Raw genomic sequence first — 17,676 nt, 5'->3', positions numbered from 1 at the left:
TGTGAGTGTTGTGCACATGTAAACATGTCTGTGCATCCAGCATCTGGCCCAGAGCAGGCTGTCCCTGCAGCACCCTCCATGTGGGGATGTGTGGGGTGTGCAGTCCCCTCTGCCCTGCCGCCAGGAGTGGTGGGTGGGTCAGGGAGGCAGAGGGGCCAGCCCTGCTCTGGGCCAGAGCAGAGTGAGTGCAGCCGCTCTTGTCCCTGCCGTGGAGTGGTGTGTGCACGGTGGGAAGTCATGGCTGACCTCTGTAGTCTTGTCTTGTCGTTTCAGTGGTGTGCGGACAGATGAAGCTTGGCCTGTTTTTACTCTCTGTGTTTTTCCTTGTCTTTTTTTATTCCCTCCTCATCTTCATCGCACTCTGCCATCAAACAAAACAAACTTTCATCTCTCAGATCAGCGAGAAGGTTGGTCCTTTTCACTTCTTATCCATCTACAGTACACCACATCAGATGGGACTTTTCCAGTAGGGAGAGGAGAGCCATCCCCAGAAGGGGAGGGGGCCCTGCAGACTGGCTCCTTTCCAGGCACAGCCACACTGTGCCTGGTGAAATCCGCTTACTGTTTGCTGTGACTCTGGTGATGGCATTGACACTTTGCTTGCATGCCTTTGTTGCTTGAGATTTAAAGTGCACATAATATATTTTGCATGCAAATACCAGCCAGGGCAGTTTTGTCAAAGGCAGGGTAGGAAGAAGTGCATGCTGCTCTGTGTGGGGTCCTTCTCTAACCCTTTATCTGTGCTAGGTGCAAGTGTAATACCTCTAAACTGCTGCTGCTTTCTGGCTGGAGATCAAGAACAGTCCTTGGAAGCAGCGATCAGAATGATCAGTCCCCTCACAAGCTGCTAGGGACTGTGGGTTCCTTAATTCCTCCTGAAGCTTTAAAAGTTTTAGCTTTCTCTAGAGGGAAAAAAGCTTACTTTTGATCTCAGCTGGAGGAGACCCCAGCATGCTCCCTCCCTTGCCACAAGGCAGCAGGGGCAACTGGCTGAGATCCAGATCCCTTGTGCTGAGGCAACTTCCCTGCTCCTCAGCAGTCCCTGCACTGGGGTGGCCCATTTTCCATGCTCAGACAGGAGCCCTTTTCACGAGCAGGTCTGTCTCTCCTTCCTTCTCTGGGGCTGGGTCTTCCTGCTGCTGGCAGGAGAGCGGGGAGCTCTGGCAGTGGCCCCAGCCATACCAAAGATGGCTTAGGGATGCCCGTGGTGACACGCACAGGAGCTTGTAGCCACTCAGCAAAACCTGACTGGTGCTTTGCTCTGCTCTGTCCTGCTGCTCTCAGAGAGCCAGAGGTGAATAAAGGACAGGAGTGGAAGGCAACTCCAGCTTCTAAATTAAATCTAGCTCCAGACCTAACTCGAGGCACTCATGATTTCATGCTGAGGAAAACTAGTGTTTCTGGCAGAACTCTGGATTTAGTTTCCAGAGATGATTCCTTCACTGAACAGGTCCTGTGGGGGTCTGTCCTTCCACACACACTGGAGGTGAGGAATGCTCACACTGCTCCCCAGGTGGCGCGGGGAAGAGACCCTGGCTTGTCTCACACAAACTATCAGGCAGCTGGGTGAATTGTATTACAATAGTCACTGGAACAAGTTTTAGCAAATTGTCATAGCAGTTGTTTCAGTACACTGAGTTCAATCCTGTTTCTCTCCCTGGAACATGCTCTCATTTAGATTGTACTGAGGAATGGGACCTTTGTTGTTTACCTTCTAAAAATAGATTTTGTGGAGGATAAAATTACCTCAGCCCAAGACAATGATGAAAAATGAGAACAAGGAAGAAAAGAGAAGAAATCAAAGCCAAGGCCCAAAGCCTCCCAGATTTCAGTGAATTTGGAGCACTGCTGTGATGGCTGAGACATGTCTGGAGACTAAACCTTTGACAGGGAACTTAAATGTTTTAGCCACATAGTTTAGCTGAAGGAAAGCAGCTGAGAATAGATATAAGCCAGCAGAAGTGAAGAATTTCTCTTTCTTTGTGTTGACCCTTCCTTCCCAGTCCACCAAAAATACCTACATACACAAATATTTAATGTGAAGCCAGAAATTAGTTTCTAAATATTCCATTGGGATTTGCCATGCTTATAATTTGTTTGGCTCTGATAATTACATAGTACATTTTTCCAGCTTTACTTAAAACTATGTACTGCTAACCCATGCATTTAATTATTGCTCTGTGACTGCTACAAGGTTATTTATTAACAAGTTATTTTATCTTGATACTGTGGATCTTTTCTCTTATTTTCCTCCTTAATGTTGTGTTATTTTCATCAGAGAAATTTCTGAGAGCAAATGCAAATTGCAGAGCTCCACAATCTTGCTCTCCCTTACTTTGCTATTAGTATGTCAGTATGCTGAATGCTGATGTGTCTCCAGTGCTGCACCACTGTAATGATATATCCTCTTTTATATGTGGTTGTCAGCACAAATAATTAGACCTAAAAGTTATAGCTGAAATATAATCCAAAAATGGCAAGGCCCTGTTTTGGAAATTGTCTATAAAATGTCAGCACTCAAGGATACATTGGGAGCATAAATAGTACAGCATTGTTTGAGCACAAGATTAGACTGTAAATGCATTTTTTCTGGTTCCAGTTTTTCCTCTCCTTCTGTTGGTTCTGTCAATAGGTTGTGAGACTTCGGCAACTGCCTTTCCGTTTGAAGTCCTTTCACAAAATGATAGCACTGGGGAGAGATGAAAGGTGTCCACAGATGAGTAAACCATGCAGACCAATGATTATATTTGAGGATGGCTCTTAAATTCACTCCTTCCCAACTTGGAGGAGTTGGTTGCTGAGGAAGACAGGAGTTTTGGCAGGTTACCAGTCTCGTGAGGGCGAGAACACACCCTGTGCTCCAGGGATCCCTCAGCTTGCCTGGCTCAAGTAATGAAGTTGGTCAGGCTCACACTTTCAATGATGCACCCCTGCACATCACACACTGCTGCTCATCCCACTTGGGAGGTTAGAGCAGAGCCCCCCAACCTTGCCATGTCTGTGCTGGGACTGGGGAGGAGCAGTAGACCAGGTAGTCCTAGTTCTCCTTCAGAGCAAAAGGGACTTCAGACTGTTGTTCCCTTGTGCAGAGGACAAGCAAAGGGGAGAGGATGTCAGAACAGTAGAGCAGAGCCTGAGAGAGGAGCAGAGAAGTGTGCAGAGCACAAGCACAGCTCTCCATCACCATAGGGCAGCACCCAGGAGGGGGAAGATGGGGCCCAGAATTAGATGCCAAGTAGGCCTGGTTCAAAGGAAACCATGAAGAAGGAGTGGGCAAATAGAGGTGCCTGGATCTCTGCAAACCAGAGGGAGGGGTGTTAGCATTGACATCTGCTAAGCTGTACTGTGGCCAAGGCAGCCAGCAGGAAAATTGGGAAATTTGGTTTTCCCTTCCCTAGCAGCACTGCACAACTTTTGAAGCCTGGGCAGTTCTCCTGGCACTGTTGTGTTTCTGGCAGAGCCTCACTGGATACCAGCAGTGTCTGAGCACGAGAGGGACTAACAGCACCAGCCTGAGAGCCCTGAGCTTAGAGTCTACAGCTTTTGCAGACAGCAGCAGGGAGGAGGATGTCCCTGGTTCTCCAAAGGGGTAACTTCACCCTCGGAGGGAACCTGAGACATGTGGAAACAGCCACTCCCGTGCTGAAAGGAGCCAGGCAATCGATTGAAGCTCTTTGCTCTCAAGGCAAGGAATGTGCATGATAGTGCATGCTGAATTATTAACATCTCTCAACCTTTGCGGCTCTAGTGTTGCTTGCTCCCCTCCTTCCCCCCAGCAGTCCCCCCTGTGAGTGAGGAACCAGACTCCACAGTGTCTTTGCTCCCGGTCCTGTGAGATCCAGGGCATGGGCTCAGGTTGCACGGCACTCACTGCTTACACTTCACTTCCTAAGGAATGCTTTCAGTGGGGAGAAACATGGAATAGTGGACTAGCACAGAGCCCTGACGATGCCTGTTCTCAGGATGAATTACAATGAATCTCATTTTTGACAGTCTGCAGGTTTAACTAAACCCCTGAATTACAGTATTGTCCATTGAAATAATTTCAATATTCACAGAAGTTTTCCCTGTGCTATTCTTGCAAAACCTCTGAACCACCTTCTTCTGATCCTTATCCAAAAAAAGGATTAAAAAATTATTGCAAATTCTAGTCAAGAAAATTGTAATTAAAAGGGAAATTTCATTGCCACAAAAAATTAAGAAAGCAAAATTTTCTGGAGCACTTAAGGTAGCATCATGGACTGTGCAACCCCATGTGATTTGACTTGTAAATTGGACAGAAATTCTAAGAATGCTGCTTTTTGAGGAGTTACACTGATTTAAATTATTACCAGACTCTTATGCTAGAAAAGCAAGCAACTTAAATTGCTGGCTTGAGCCTGAGGAATGTGTTGATGGTGCTCTGCAAGCTGCTGTGAGAGCCGTGCCAGCTCTTGCTAATGCTAACTGACAGCATCTCCCCTTCTCTCTCTGTACTGACTGGGACAAGAAGCTGCCAATTATCCCCCAAGAGGATGGGAGGCTGACGGAGCCCGTCCCTTCCTTTGCACATACTCCTGACAGAGCACTGGCTGGGCCAGATCTCTTACCGAAGGCACTGCCCTGACCTCTTCCCACCTCCCATGTAGAGAGCTGACCCCTACACAGGGCATCCATTTTTAGCAGCTGGGTGCCTTGGGCACTGCTGCTCTCTGAGCCCATCTCAGCAGCTCTGCCGGTGTGCAAATGAGGTAAAGGCAGCTCAGCCATTCTGGGTTGCAGAAATGCATCACAGAATCCTGTTTACAACTCGTCTGTTGCCAGCCTGGAGAGCTGGGGCTCTGCACAACTTCTGGCATCCACAGACTGCGGTGTGCAGGAGGCACAGCCTGTGTGGAGGCTGGTGAGGGGGTCTTGTGCTGTTTGATCCACAGGAGGGGTTTCCTTACCATTCATCCCTTTTCTAGGCACAGGAACGCACCAACCACCTCTGCTGCTCCCATGTGTGTGGCACAGGGGAGAATGATTTCCCATCACCCTGCAGAGCGCCGAGCCCCAGTGAAGTGCCTGTCCCCTCCCTGCAGGGGATCTGGCGATGATCAGCTGCTGACATCCCTCGGGAGTGACAGCACAGCCCCCACAGGTCCTGCCTCTGCAGGACACATCAAGGGTGACATGGCACCAGGAGGCCCAGGAGCACCCTGAAAGCGGACACTTGACATGGGGACACACCATGGGCTGCAGAGCAGTCTGCAGCAGGCTGTGCTGCCTCTGGTCTCACAGGGCTGGAAGTGGAAATCTGTTTGTGCATGCTGGGTTCTGACCTTTCTGCATGGCCTTGTGTCCTCCAGTGTCATGTCTTCCCAGGTCCCTGTATGTGAGTACTTGTGTGCCTTCCCTCTCCCTGTCCTACCCTTCCACCACTGTCTGACTCTGTGGCCTCAGGTGCCTGCCAGCCTGTTTGCCTTGTGCATGTGTGTGAGTGCTCTGTGCACACCTGTGGCATTATCCTCAAAGTTTGCTTTTTTTTTGTTTTGTTTTAATACAGCTTGGGTGGGTGGGTTTGGTCCTTTGACGGGGACAGATTTTGAACAGCTTCTACCTGGAATAATTCGACGTTGTGTTCATTGGAAAATAAACCTGACTTTTAACGAATGGTGCTGGGATGCTTTGGTTGGAAATACATGCCATCATGTTAAACCATTGCCATGTCCATCAGGTTAAGTCTGTATTCTCATGACTGCATAGCATTTGAGTACACTTTCAGTTCTGTCTCATTTGGGGAGCCCTGCCCCATTGGTCAGGTAACACTTCACTGGTGATTGCTCATGTAGGTATTGATTTGAGATTAAATAATTGATTAAAAGAAGCATCCAGCAAGACTTTGGATTTATGTACTCAAAAAACAAAAAAAGGCAAAGGAAGTTATCCTTAAGTTTTCTTTACCCTGGCTAGTAAGAAGCTAATGAGCCCTGTTTTGTCACTGAGACTGTGTAGTACACACACAATGTTGACAGTATTGTCTAATTTATCACAAAGTCTTAGCTCTGTTGTACATGCAAGTGTGGGGGTTTCTGTGTTCAGTCTATTTCTGCAATCCTGATGGTTTGGGGATGAATCATCAAAGAGAGCACTAGTGAAATTTGACTTGGGTAGAGCCAGCTTGGCTGACACCTCTGCGCTCACGGGGCTGTCAGCAGCTTTGCTGTCTGCAGAGATGCTGTGGTGGCAGGAGCCAGGCCAGCAGAGCTGAGTCCCCAGGCCTCCATGGCCCGTGGGGCCAGCTGCACCCATGGCCTGTTGTGAGCTGGCCCTGCTCAGGCTCCTGCCCCATTCCCACCTGCCCCCAGCACTGCAGCAGTTGCTGCCCCAGCCCAGAGTGCTGATGGAGGAGCATAATTGGCAAGGAGAGGCTCCTTGGAGCCAGGCACTTGTGACCCCAGCTTGGGAGCTGCCTTTCCAGTGGAAGAGGCTAGTGGAGAGCAGAGCTGCTGGGCAGCACACATTCAAGCAGTTTCCCTTTTTAACTACAGACTAAAATGAGCTTGCCCAGAGGAGACAAAGATTTACTGAGCACAGTTGTTTCTCTACCCTTGCTTAAATAGGCCCATAACACTAACCCTGAAGAAGGGACCTCATTTCTCAGTGTCATTTTCCTGACAGGAATGCATATGGCAGGCAGCTTTAGAGCTTTATTGTAGCTGAGAGTTGCTTACAAATAAGTCTTGAATGAAATACCCAGCAAGGGATTGATATGAAGAGAAGCTGTGCAATGCAATAAGGAGGAATACATCTCCCAAAGAGCTGCCATGAAGGTGGGAAAGGTTCTGCCAGCCCAGCTCTCTTCTGTCAAAATGGATATGATCTCACATCTGTCAGGATTAGTTCTCTCCTGCCCAGCAAGGTGATCTCTTCAGGCCCTGACAATGTCATGCAGCTCGGGTGACTATTTTTTCTGAACCAAGGTAGAACCTGAGTTACATTTTAAAAGGAATTATATTTTATTTAGCAGCACACGTGTGCTAATTCAAAAAGAAACCCTTCTACTGCCCCTGCCCAAACCCTGTGAGGTTTAGGGAACGGGCTGCTTTGCTCCAGAGCTAATAAATTGAGCAGGTGATTCTGTTCTGCAGAGCTTCAGTGGGCCCTGCGCGAAGCGTGTGACTGGCATTTGTGCATGCTCTCTAATTAGAAGGATGTAATTTAAATGGAGGAATGTTTCATGTTAGTAATATGATTTCAAAAGGCTATGTTTGAAGGGAATGGATTGAGCCATCTCTTAATGAGTTCTGCTAATAATATGCCAGTGGCTAAGGAAGGAGAGAGAGCAAAGTGTGTGCAATTTGGCAAAGTAGTGAACAGCTTTTGCACTTCATTTTATCTGTCCTGAGGGAAAGACAGGCAAAAATGTTGACTGCCCCTCACGTACCCGGGCAGTACAACTGAGTACTCTCTGCTGGTTCTGGGACCCTACTAGCTGTCTCCTCCTTGTTTCAGTGCGGCGTGTTGCTCCTCGATTCTCTATCCCTCCGAGCAACCACGAGGTGATGCCTGGGGGGAGCGTGAACCTCACGTGCGTGGCAGTAGGTGCTCCAATGCCCTATGTGAAGTGGATGGCTGGTGTGGAGGAACTGACCAAAGAAGATGAGATGCCCGTCGGTAGAAATGTGCTGGAGCTGAATAACATCATGCAGTCTGCCAACTACACCTGCGTGGCCATCTCTTCCCTTGGCATGATCGAAGCCACAGCCCAGATCACTGTCAAAGGTAAGGAATTATTACTTGCAATGGTCCTACTTGGGTTTCAGCAGTATAGCCCTTTGCCCAAGTTTCTTGGCTGCAGCTGATTGACTGCTCTCTTCTGTGAGTTTTCCAGCTTGCAAGGGAGGTTCCCAAACCCACAGCTTTGTTTTTTCCTGCTCACAGTATGATGTTTTCTCTCTCCCTGCAAGTGGCACAGCAGACTAGCTTGTGTCAGGCCAGGTCCTCGTTACAACAGGAGAGAACCTCACTGAGTCTGTGTTTATCTCAGCAATGTCTGGCTTGTTCTGTGCATCAGCAGGATCAGCTCAGCTCAGTGGGCCATGGGCTGTCTTGGGGCAGGGTCTGTGGATGTGTGCAGTCAGAGAGCTGCACCCATGTCCTCTTGCACTAAGGGTGAGACAAGAAGGTTGATCCCAGCAATGTGGAGTGTCCATGAGCCTCAACGAAATAAGCATCCTCCCTATAGAAGCTATATGTGTTCATCTGAAATTTGTTGCATAGTCCTCTGTAAATGTCTTCCCTTACTGCCGTGCCTCTTTCCCTTTCTTTTTCTTGTGTTTCTGTCCTTCAGCTGTACTTTCTGCTGACATTTCACAAGTAGCTTTGCCCCAAAGAGGATATTGTTGCCAAGTGCTGACCATAGGGTAGCCCTCCCGCTAACAGGAGGCTGAAGGTGTCCTGCCTTTCCCATATGGGGCCTATCAGAGCTGCAGTATCCCTTTCCTTCTCTGCCTGCAGTTGATTTGTAGCTCTGATTACAACAGGTACATCATCTTTTGAGTCTGTCTGTTCTTGCAGGCCCTTTCCTGCACTAATGCCACCTTTAGCACAGAGATCCTGCTTGAACAAATCAGAGAATTGAGTGTTAGACCTCTGTGACCTGGAGATAACAACAAATTCTCTTGGCTAGTCAGAGGATGCTTTTAACCTTAGCCGCACCCAGCTCCCTTTACTGACAACATCTGCTCGTCTGTGCCTTTTCCAGCCTCTCTTTTCATACAGAGCACAGTGCTTGCCTTGCTAGAGCAGATACACAAGAACGTACAGAAGAAAGGGCTGTGATGGGATGGTGGTTGGGTGTTGGAGGGAAGAGGTGGGGTCTGCACCATTGCACCAATGGTTTGAAGCATTTACCTCTTCACAGCTGGAATGCCTTTGCCTCGCTCCCTCACTGGGTAACGTGATGCCCCAGGACAGAGAGCAAAGCAATTTGCTTAACTCCTTTAGCCTTTCACCTTCCTCCTTGTGTCCTCATCTGTTTTTCTACCTTTGCCTTTGTCCCAAACTCCTTCACCCAGTGTTGCTTCTCCTGTGCTTGCTGGCAAGCAGACCATTTTCAGCACAGACAGGAGAATCAAGATTACACAGAACTGATTGCACTTAAGTGTGTTGAAAGTACCAGACCTGCTCTTGCTCACATGGAGGCTGCACACCCAGCAGCTGTCAAGAGTCAAACTTGTGGCTCTTCAAAAGAAAAGGAGTTTTGTCTGTCCTTGAAAGCCTGAGGAAGGCTTCCAGTTTCTAGGATGCTGTAGGAAATATGTTTCTTCAGGCCATATTATTGTGCAGGTTGGGTTTGACCTCCCTGAGTGCTCAGGGAGGACCATGGGTTGTGATGGGGTGTCTGGCGGTGGGTTGTGTGCCCTCCCCTCCCATGCCCTGATGATCTTCCCTGATGATCTTCTTAGTATTCATGTTGCAGTAGCACTGGAGAAGGCATTCTCTCTGCTACTCAGAGCAGGCATGCTCTGTGCTAAGGAGCTTGCCTTCCTCAGCTGAACCTTGTGAAAACTAGAAACCTGATGGTTTTGCCAAAGAATTAAATTCTTGAGAATCTTAATTTGGGTTGAGCGTTGTCTGTAGTTCCTTGTCAAGCACAGCTGCATTACAAATCACTAATGACTTTAGAGTGGTTTGTAGGAGGTTTAAACTTACTGTAGACTTTAATTCAGTCATTGTACTAAAGTATTTGTGTACTCTGCAAATCTCTCTCTCACACACTCATTCTTTTTCTTTGTTCTTGTGGTAAAATGGTAAATCTGGAAATGTTTGCTTGCAGTAGTTGCGTTCTCATTGACACTTCAGAGGTGTCATTGTCAGAGTTCTTGTGTAACAGTTTATTGTCTGGTTGCAGTTTGACACACCACCAGTGAAATAGTGGATATGAAAGTTGGTAATTTCTCTGGCTGTATCTCTCCTGCATGTACTGTAATACTTACAAAGCATTGCCCCATCAACCCTTCTAACAGCATTGTCCATGAACTCCCTGTGGCCTACGATACTGCCTCTCTGGAAGCAAGAGCATAAATCCCGATTACTTTGGTGCTCTGGTTGCTTTACTTTGTAAATCAGCAGTGCACCTGCCTTCTGGGGCCAGCCCAGCCCAGCCCAGCAAGCACCTTCCCACTGCCGGGTGAACCCCCGTGACAGAAACATTCCTGCATCCCCATTGAATTACTTTTATTTAGCCTGCTGCTGGTAAGTGCGTCAAGCACATCTAATAACATGATTGCTCTGTTTATCCTTCCATTAAGAACCACTTCAAGCAATATATGGTAATATAAAAATGCATGTTATAGAGTATGAAATGATTTCTGCCTTTTAAAGAAGAATGTTAATGGGAGGTGGCAGCTCCATTTTTATCCCTGTGCACATTGCAAGGTTTGAGCTGACTGAATTATTTAAATCACACCTCTCTGCTTTCCAATTGCAGCACTGCCAAAACCTCCAACAGAGCCATTAGTGACTGAAACAACAGCTACCAGCGTGACCCTCACCTGGGATTCAGGCAACTCTGACCCCATTTCATATTACGTCATCCAGTACAAGCCCAAATCCCTGGAGGGCCAGTTCCAGGAGGTGGATGGTGTGGCAACAACCCGCTATAGCATAGGTGGGCTCAGCCCCTTCTCAGAGTACGAGTTCCGGGTCATCGCAGTCAACAACATCGGCAGGGGTCCCCCCAGTGAACTGGTGGAGGCCCGGACAGGAGAGCAAGCTCCTTCAAGTCCTCCCCTCAAAGTGCAGGCACGGATGCTGAGCGCCAGCACCATGCTGGTGCAGTGGGAGCAGCCGGAGGAGCCCAATGGACAGATCCGAGGGTACCGCGTGTACTACACCACCGACCCGCACCTGCCTCTGAGCATGTGGCAGAAACACAACACTGATGACAGCCACCTCACCACCGTGGGCAGCCTCATCACAGGCACCACCTACAGCATCCGTGTCCTGGCCTTCACTTCAGTAGGGGACGGACCCCCCTCGGACATCATCCAGGTCAAAACACAGCAAGGGGGTACGTATGGAGTGAGGCTCCACAGCCATCCCAGCAGTGTCTGACCTGCACCAGGCTTCACAACTGTACTTGGTGCTCAAATGATTGCATGTCAGAGAGGATGGGCGGGCATTCCCATCCTGCAGCCATCAGATTGAAGCTGTCACATTGTCCTGGGCAGTTGGTATCAATCTCTGTACAAGTAATAGCCCACAGTTTTGTCTGAAATAAAGTGGCTAAAAGTGTCACAAAGTCCTGGGCATGATGTTAGCACCTGTGTAACTGCTGGACCCTTCTGGGGTCTGAGTACATATGTGGAAGGAAAGATCTGGGATGCAGTCAGGGTCTGGAAGTGAGCCGGATCCCCACAGTCACCCACCTGAGAGACAGAGATGCTTGCCTGTGGCCTGAGATGTTCTAAGAGAACAGTACAGGGGAGAAGGGATGTTCTGGCAGAAGTGAAAGAGGATCCTCACAAGGTGAAACACTGACTTTGCTAAGTCATGCAACTCTTCTCGCCTCTTCTGGCACTAACCATGTGTTTGTTCCCCAGTTCCTGCCCAGCCAGCTGACTTCCAGGCAGAAGCAGAGTCCGATACCCGCATCCTGTTGACATGGCTGCCTGCCTCTCAGGAACGCATTACTAAATATGAGCTGCTGTACTGGGAAGGGGAGGATGGCACTCAGGTGAGGATCCTGCCTGGCAGCTCTTGTGGCTGGACATGGCAACTTACCAGCTTGGGAAGGGTGTGTGCTTGAGCCAGCCTGGTCACAGAACTGCTTCTTTGTGTTTCTTCTGTCTCAGTGGTGTGCAATAGGAACATGGTATTCTGGTTTCTGTGTAAGTTACTTCAAAAGTGCTTGTTGATAGCAGCAAAGTAGCTAGTGACTGGTTTAGGACTGGAAAGGCTCAGAATGCTATGACAGCATCCCTGAGGCATGCTTACTGCTGGTGCTTGTAAACAGTAGCACTTCTGGGCAGGTCTGAAATGGCCTCCAACATGTGTCTCTGGCCCCAGGATTGGTTAGGTGTAAAAAGCAGATTGAAGGTGGCCTAGAGAGAGTCTTTCCACATTTACTGCAGGTCCCTAAAGGAAATCCAGTTCAAAATATATTGAAGGTAGTGCTGGCTTCAAGACAGCATAGCAAGAATTGTGCTAGGACAGCATCACAGTGTCCCATGGTCCTCTCCCTCTCCTCTTATTATAGTGACATGAGAGCACCAAAAGTGCCTTTCAGGTGAAGTGTCAACAAAACAAGCCCTTTTCCAACAGTGTTTCGATGCATTAGAGATCCTGACTGCTACAGGGCAAGGGCTTTACTCTGTTTCACAGGCAATACACTGTGTCTGTTGGGAGAAAACTTGTGTGTGCTGTGCCCCTTGTCTGAACTTGTATAGCTGGACCCAGCATTCCCACAAAGCTCTCAGGCCAGTGAGTGCAGTCTGGACACCAGACAGTGTAGCCTGGCTGTGGCAGAGGTCTGCTTCCCTGCAGAGTCCTGCTGTGTCACCCAGGAAGATCCATGCTTTGGAGTCCTGCAGGACTGCAGGCAGGTTTGGCAGTGTGGCTGTGACTTTTTGTGGGCCCAGAATGGCTTTTCACACCAGTTTTTCTGTATCCTCCAACAACACCAAATAATCTGTTTCCTTTTTTTTGGCAGCAAAAGGTGGAGTTTGACCCAACCTCCTCATATGCAGTGGAAGGTCTCAAACCAGACACGTTGTATAAGTTCCGTCTGGGTGCCCGCTCGGAGCTGGGGGTAGGAGTTTACACCCCCACGGTGGAAGCCAGAACTGCCCAATCCAGTAAGTGCCTGACATTCAACACTGCTGGAGACAAAGCAAAAGCAGTCCAGTTTCCATCTCCTGGGCACAGAGAAGCCCAGTGCCTCTGCCCTTGTGGGTTTGCAGGGATGCTGGTATGCAGTTTGCTAAAGGGAGTAATGGGGAAAGTCAGCTGGGGTTTGGATCAGGGCTCTTTGGCAGAGTGGGTGCACCCAAGGGGTAAGTTGTTTCTTCATGTCCCTTTGATCATACTGTCTTTCCCTAAGGGTAGATTCATAAAAACTGTTGGAGGAGTAAAACAGGCTGGGAAATTGCTTTGGAAAGATTGATTTGAGTGGGTCTGTGCATCTCTATGAATTTACTCCCATGCAGACAAGCTGTCTGGACAGGCAGCATATGGGTATTTGGCTCTAAATGTGACTGTCTCCAAACCATTGGATTTTCATCCTTCCACTCCCCATTCCAGCTGCCTTGCTTACACAGGAGTGCATCCCTGGTCCATACAGTTGATTGCAAGGTGAGGCATCCTGTGAGGCCAGGTGTGTCTGTGGCTGTCAGGCAGCTGGAGGAGTCATTTTGGAAAAATGGCTGTTTGCCAGGGTTGTGTGAGCAAGTGAGGCTGCTGCTTCTGGGACTGCAGTGCTAGGGGAAACCAGAACAAGCTTCAGTTGAGTTAATAGAGAGGCTCAATAACGAGCTGACCCAGGCAATATCACTTTCATCCTGGCTCTGCCCTGTGTGATCACAGAGTGGGAGTTTGCATTGCTCTGATTGGCAGCTCAAAGTGCTGTGCATAAGCAGATTAGGGCTATCAAAGGGCCCTGCGATAAGCTAGTTTTCACTAACGATTTTTGGGCTTGCCATTATGCAAAGGGCATTAAAAGGGGGAAAAAAGACATTTCTGTTAGCACCGTCTGTCTGGGATTTACTCGCTATGTGGAGCGAGCAGTTGGCACAGGCAGCCAGCCTTCCCTGCAGGGAGGGCAGCAGCATGCACAGCAACCAGGAGTGTGAGATGGCCATTAGAAAGGGAGCTCTGGCAGGGAAGAGCAGCTCTACTCACTTTTAGAATGACCTTCTCTGAGGAAAACTCAGCTTCATTACCATACCAGTCCCAGGCATTCCTCCACCTCGTTAAGTGAGCTAATGATGTCTTAGAGCTGCACAACAGACAGGTATGAAAATGGAGAAAGGTTCAGATCATGCAGTTATAAATATTTGAACACTGAGAACAAATTCTGAATATGGGGATTTGTATACCTGTTTCAGATAGCTTTTGTGTTGATAGGCAAAGGTTGAAGTAATTCTTCTGCCATGTAAATTAATTCCATCAGTGGATGCTCTTATCCTTGAACACACTTAATCAGAGACAGCTCCATGCATAAATGAGTCCTTCAGAGTCTCACAACAGCCCAAGTAAGAGAAACGTTTGCTTCATGGACTCATCAAGGCAGACATCTTATCATGACCTACTCTACCCGTTGTCTGCTCACAAGACATCTGACACCAGTCTGGTTTTAAGGTTGTCACTTCACTGGCCTGTGATGCAGTAGCTGACTGATTCTGGCATCTGTTTAGTCAGAGAAATGCGCATAGCCTGGAAGAGATTTGGTATTTAGCCATAGGAGTACCTTGGTTTGACCAGTGAAGCCTCCTCACACTGAAGGACCTAAGAATTCTTAGGTCCAAGAAGTGACCTGGGTCTTGGTTTACAGGCTCCTACTTGAAAAGATTTCTGATGGCACTCTATTCTATGACAGAAGCCATTGGTAGTTACTGCTGAGCTATTCAGTGAGGGTGACAAACCACTGTCTGAACAGTCCCAATGCAGTGTGGAGTACTGGGGGGCTCAAAATCAAGTAGGTCTTCCAGAAAGCTGTGCTTTACCTTGGCAGAGTTGTGCGCACCATGCACAAATTCCAGGCAGAAGTCCTTTGGTCTTTACTTAGCAGCATCTTGTATTAGATGGTTGGATTTGTCCCCTTCAGCCTTAGAACTAACTAATCTGGAAACACTACAAATTGGTCTCCTTCCTGCACTTTTCCATCTGGTTACCCTGAAAAAGGCTGTTAGATCATTGATATGTTCAGGTGGGACACAAACTGCAGGAGCAGTCAGATTGCTGCTTTCCTAAAAGCCTCTCTTCAGTCTCTATTCCTGTCCCTGACAAACCAGTCATGGGGAAGGTAGGAGGCCTGTGATCACTAATGACTCACTAATGGGCTGGAGAAGGATGCTGGTCTTGCTTTTATTGTGGCACCCCTGCTCAGGAGTAGTAGGGATGCTTGTGTGGGAAGCCAGAGGGAGGCAATGCCCTTTTGAACCCTTCAGCAGCATAGCTGAGGCCTCGTCTCCTGAGCAGGCAGCTGCTTTCTAGGCTGTCTTTCCTGCTAAGCTGCTCACTTAGTTGCTGAGCACCCTGCAAAAAGTCCAGGCAGTGCTGCTTTGAGGGCCTGAAGAGCACAGTGGAGTTTTCCAGGAGTCTGCAGTGCCTCAGGCAAGCGGAATGATGCAAGAGAAAAGCATCAGCTCTGTGCCCCTTAGGCCTCGGCATTAAAATGCTGTTCTCCCTTGAAATACTAAGGTGGGTCCTAAGTCTGCCTTTTCCCTAGCCTAAGGAGCAGGTGGGTTGGATGGGTGCACAGAGCTGCTGTGGGCGTTGGGGGAGGCTGGAGTAGCCTGGAGGCAGCAGAGGTTTGCACAGTGTGTGTGTGGAGGTACATCTGCATGTGTGGGTGCATGCTGGCCACCCAGCCTCGCTGGCCCCAGGAGGGACACTTCAACTCCTTGTGCATTTTAAGTTGATCCTGCTCATGTTATCAAGTTTTATTTTGCTTTCTTTAAGTGTTAATGTGTTTTTTGCCTTGCACATTTTATGTGTGACTCTTACCCAGTCAACAGCCAACTTTTGACTTGCCCACGCTGCCATCCAAAGTTGCCTTTGGAAGACAAGCTCACTGCTGCATGCCAAGGGAAGCTGTGGAGGTTCTGTCAAAGCACGTCTCTTCTGTGAGGGGGGTCTGCAGACAGTGGCAAAGGAAAGGTTTGACAAGCCCCTTGTGTCTCACCTGTCCTGTCTAAAGGATGCCACCAGGCACTTTGTTTAGTTGCACCTTCCACTGTAGGTGTTGCTTTGGTATTGTATCTTCCTACTCTCTTCCCTACCACTTCTCTGCTGACTAACCAAAAGAGTGTGAGGATTCACTTTTTACCCCTGCTCCCTTTTCACTGTACCAGATGGCAGGGCTGATCCTGTGCTGCCTCCCTCACATAGGCAACTGTTTGCTTCCACACATTGCTTTGACTTCTCTTTCCTCCAGTGTAGCTCCCATAGCAGCAGCCTGACTGCTCAGCCATCATCTCTTCCAGCTCCATCACTGCTTACTCTACTCCATCTTTCATCTCCAGGCATTCGAGCCCATGCATCAGGAATGTTCCCTGCTCTCTGAGCACAGGAGTGGGCATTAAAAGTTACATGCAGTCTGCGACTGTTTCTACAAGCAGAGGTCTCCAGTGGCATTGTGAGGTCCTGCTGCCCTCTGCTTTCCCAGATCTTCTGCCACTACCAACCTGTGCCCAGCAAAGCTAAGGCACCGTTCCTGAGTGCTTGAATTACCTGCTGCCATGTGGGGTGATGTAGGTTGTGTTCATCTTTGTGCAGGCAGGGTTGTTCCTGTGCTCCTGCAAGGCTGGCTCTGCTGCATTGGTGGCTGCAAGGACTGAAGCATGGGGAAAGGCAGCAGTGTTTTTTCAGGCATTTCTGTGTTTCTGGGTGCAGTGAAGAATAGAAACTGCCTTTCAACTGCCATGGCAAAGCAAGATACTTTGTACTCCATTATAGCTTGGCCGCACAACTTTCTAGTCTTAAAGCAACAACGTGCATTTTTTTGGTGATGATGCCATGCCCCCTCTGCTTAGGGCTGTTTCCTTCTGGATGAGCACCCAGGGATGGAGCCATGTCCCTTGTTTCTTCCCTGACTGTGTGGGCTCCTTTCCTTCTCCAGACTTCCACTCTTGCCTTCTGTGCAAGCATGCTGTCTGCAGCATCCCAGAGCACTGAGGCCAAGTGACAGGGGGCTGCCATGAGAGGGCTCCCATATTGCCAGAGCCCTGGTGCAACCAGACACCGATTCTGCAAGGCTGGAGAAGGGGATGAACCAGGCACATGTCCTAGGGGTGCTTTGCTTTTTCCAGATCATCTCTCCTTTCCTGATCTCTCTTCCACCTGCCCAGATTTGTTTTACTGCTCTTCCCCAGTGTGCTGTGTGAAGAGACTTCTCTCCCAGTGATCCCAGTAAGAAGCAGCCATTGCCTGGATCCCATTCCTCCTCCTGTGGACAGATAACATTGCCAGGGCTTAGAAGTTAATGCAAACTGGAGGTGCTTTTTTGCCTAGGAGAGGGCAGGACCTGCTTACCTTGCAGTCTACAAATCCATAGGCCAGGAAGCTACTGAGGCAGGTAACCAGTGTGGCAGGCATGAAGCAGTCAGTCCCAGATTCCAGGGGCACGTGCAAAGCAGCACAACCACGTTATCTCCTGTTCCCACATGGTGCCTGGCTCCCAACTGGTTAGGGCACAGCATACAGCTAATGGTCATGGTTTTAAACCCTACCAGGACAAACTACCTCCACCCTCAGTCACCTGCTTTCCTTACCACTTTGCTTCCTCCGCTTGTCTAGGAGTGAGTTTTCACTAGCCTTCCTACAATCTGGTGTGTGAGCTTTCCTTCTGCCACTCTTGCCTTCTGCAGCTTCCTGCCTCTCCTGGTTTCCATCTGCTTCAAGTCTTCACTGAAACATCTTTCTTCTCCTTACCAGTCTCTCTCTCTCACCCTCCACATGCCCCCCTTCCCCTACTGCCATTTCTTGTGT

The 17,676-nt window shown here is 48.8% G+C and overlaps 1 protein-coding gene across 20 annotated transcripts in view; it reads left to right on the top strand.

Annotated features, from left to right (window-relative positions):
- Positions 1-17,676, top strand: part of PTPRF (protein tyrosine phosphatase receptor type F) — a 378,262-nt gene that overhangs the window by 297,332 nt on the left and 63,254 nt on the right. For all 20 annotated transcript variants that reach the window (XM_033067370.1, XM_033067369.1, XM_033067389.2 and 17 more), the window contains 4 exons: positions 7,477-7,746; positions 10,457-11,038; positions 11,571-11,704; positions 12,680-12,824. In XM_033067370.1, the coding sequence (XP_032923261.1) occupies positions 7,477-7,746; positions 10,457-11,038; positions 11,571-11,704; positions 12,680-12,824 (1,131 nt within the window). The remainder of the gene's footprint in view (positions 1-7,476; positions 7,747-10,456; positions 11,039-11,570; positions 11,705-12,679; positions 12,825-17,676) is intronic.

The sequence above is a fragment of the Catharus ustulatus genome, chromosome 9 (genome assembly GCF_009819885.2).
Source record: "Catharus ustulatus isolate bCatUst1 chromosome 9, bCatUst1.pri.v2, whole genome shotgun sequence".
Lineage (NCBI taxonomy): Eukaryota > Metazoa > Chordata > Aves > Passeriformes > Turdidae > Catharus > Catharus ustulatus.
The sequence above is the reverse complement of the archived record's forward strand: the minus strand, read 5'-3'. Positions and strand labels throughout refer to the sequence as shown.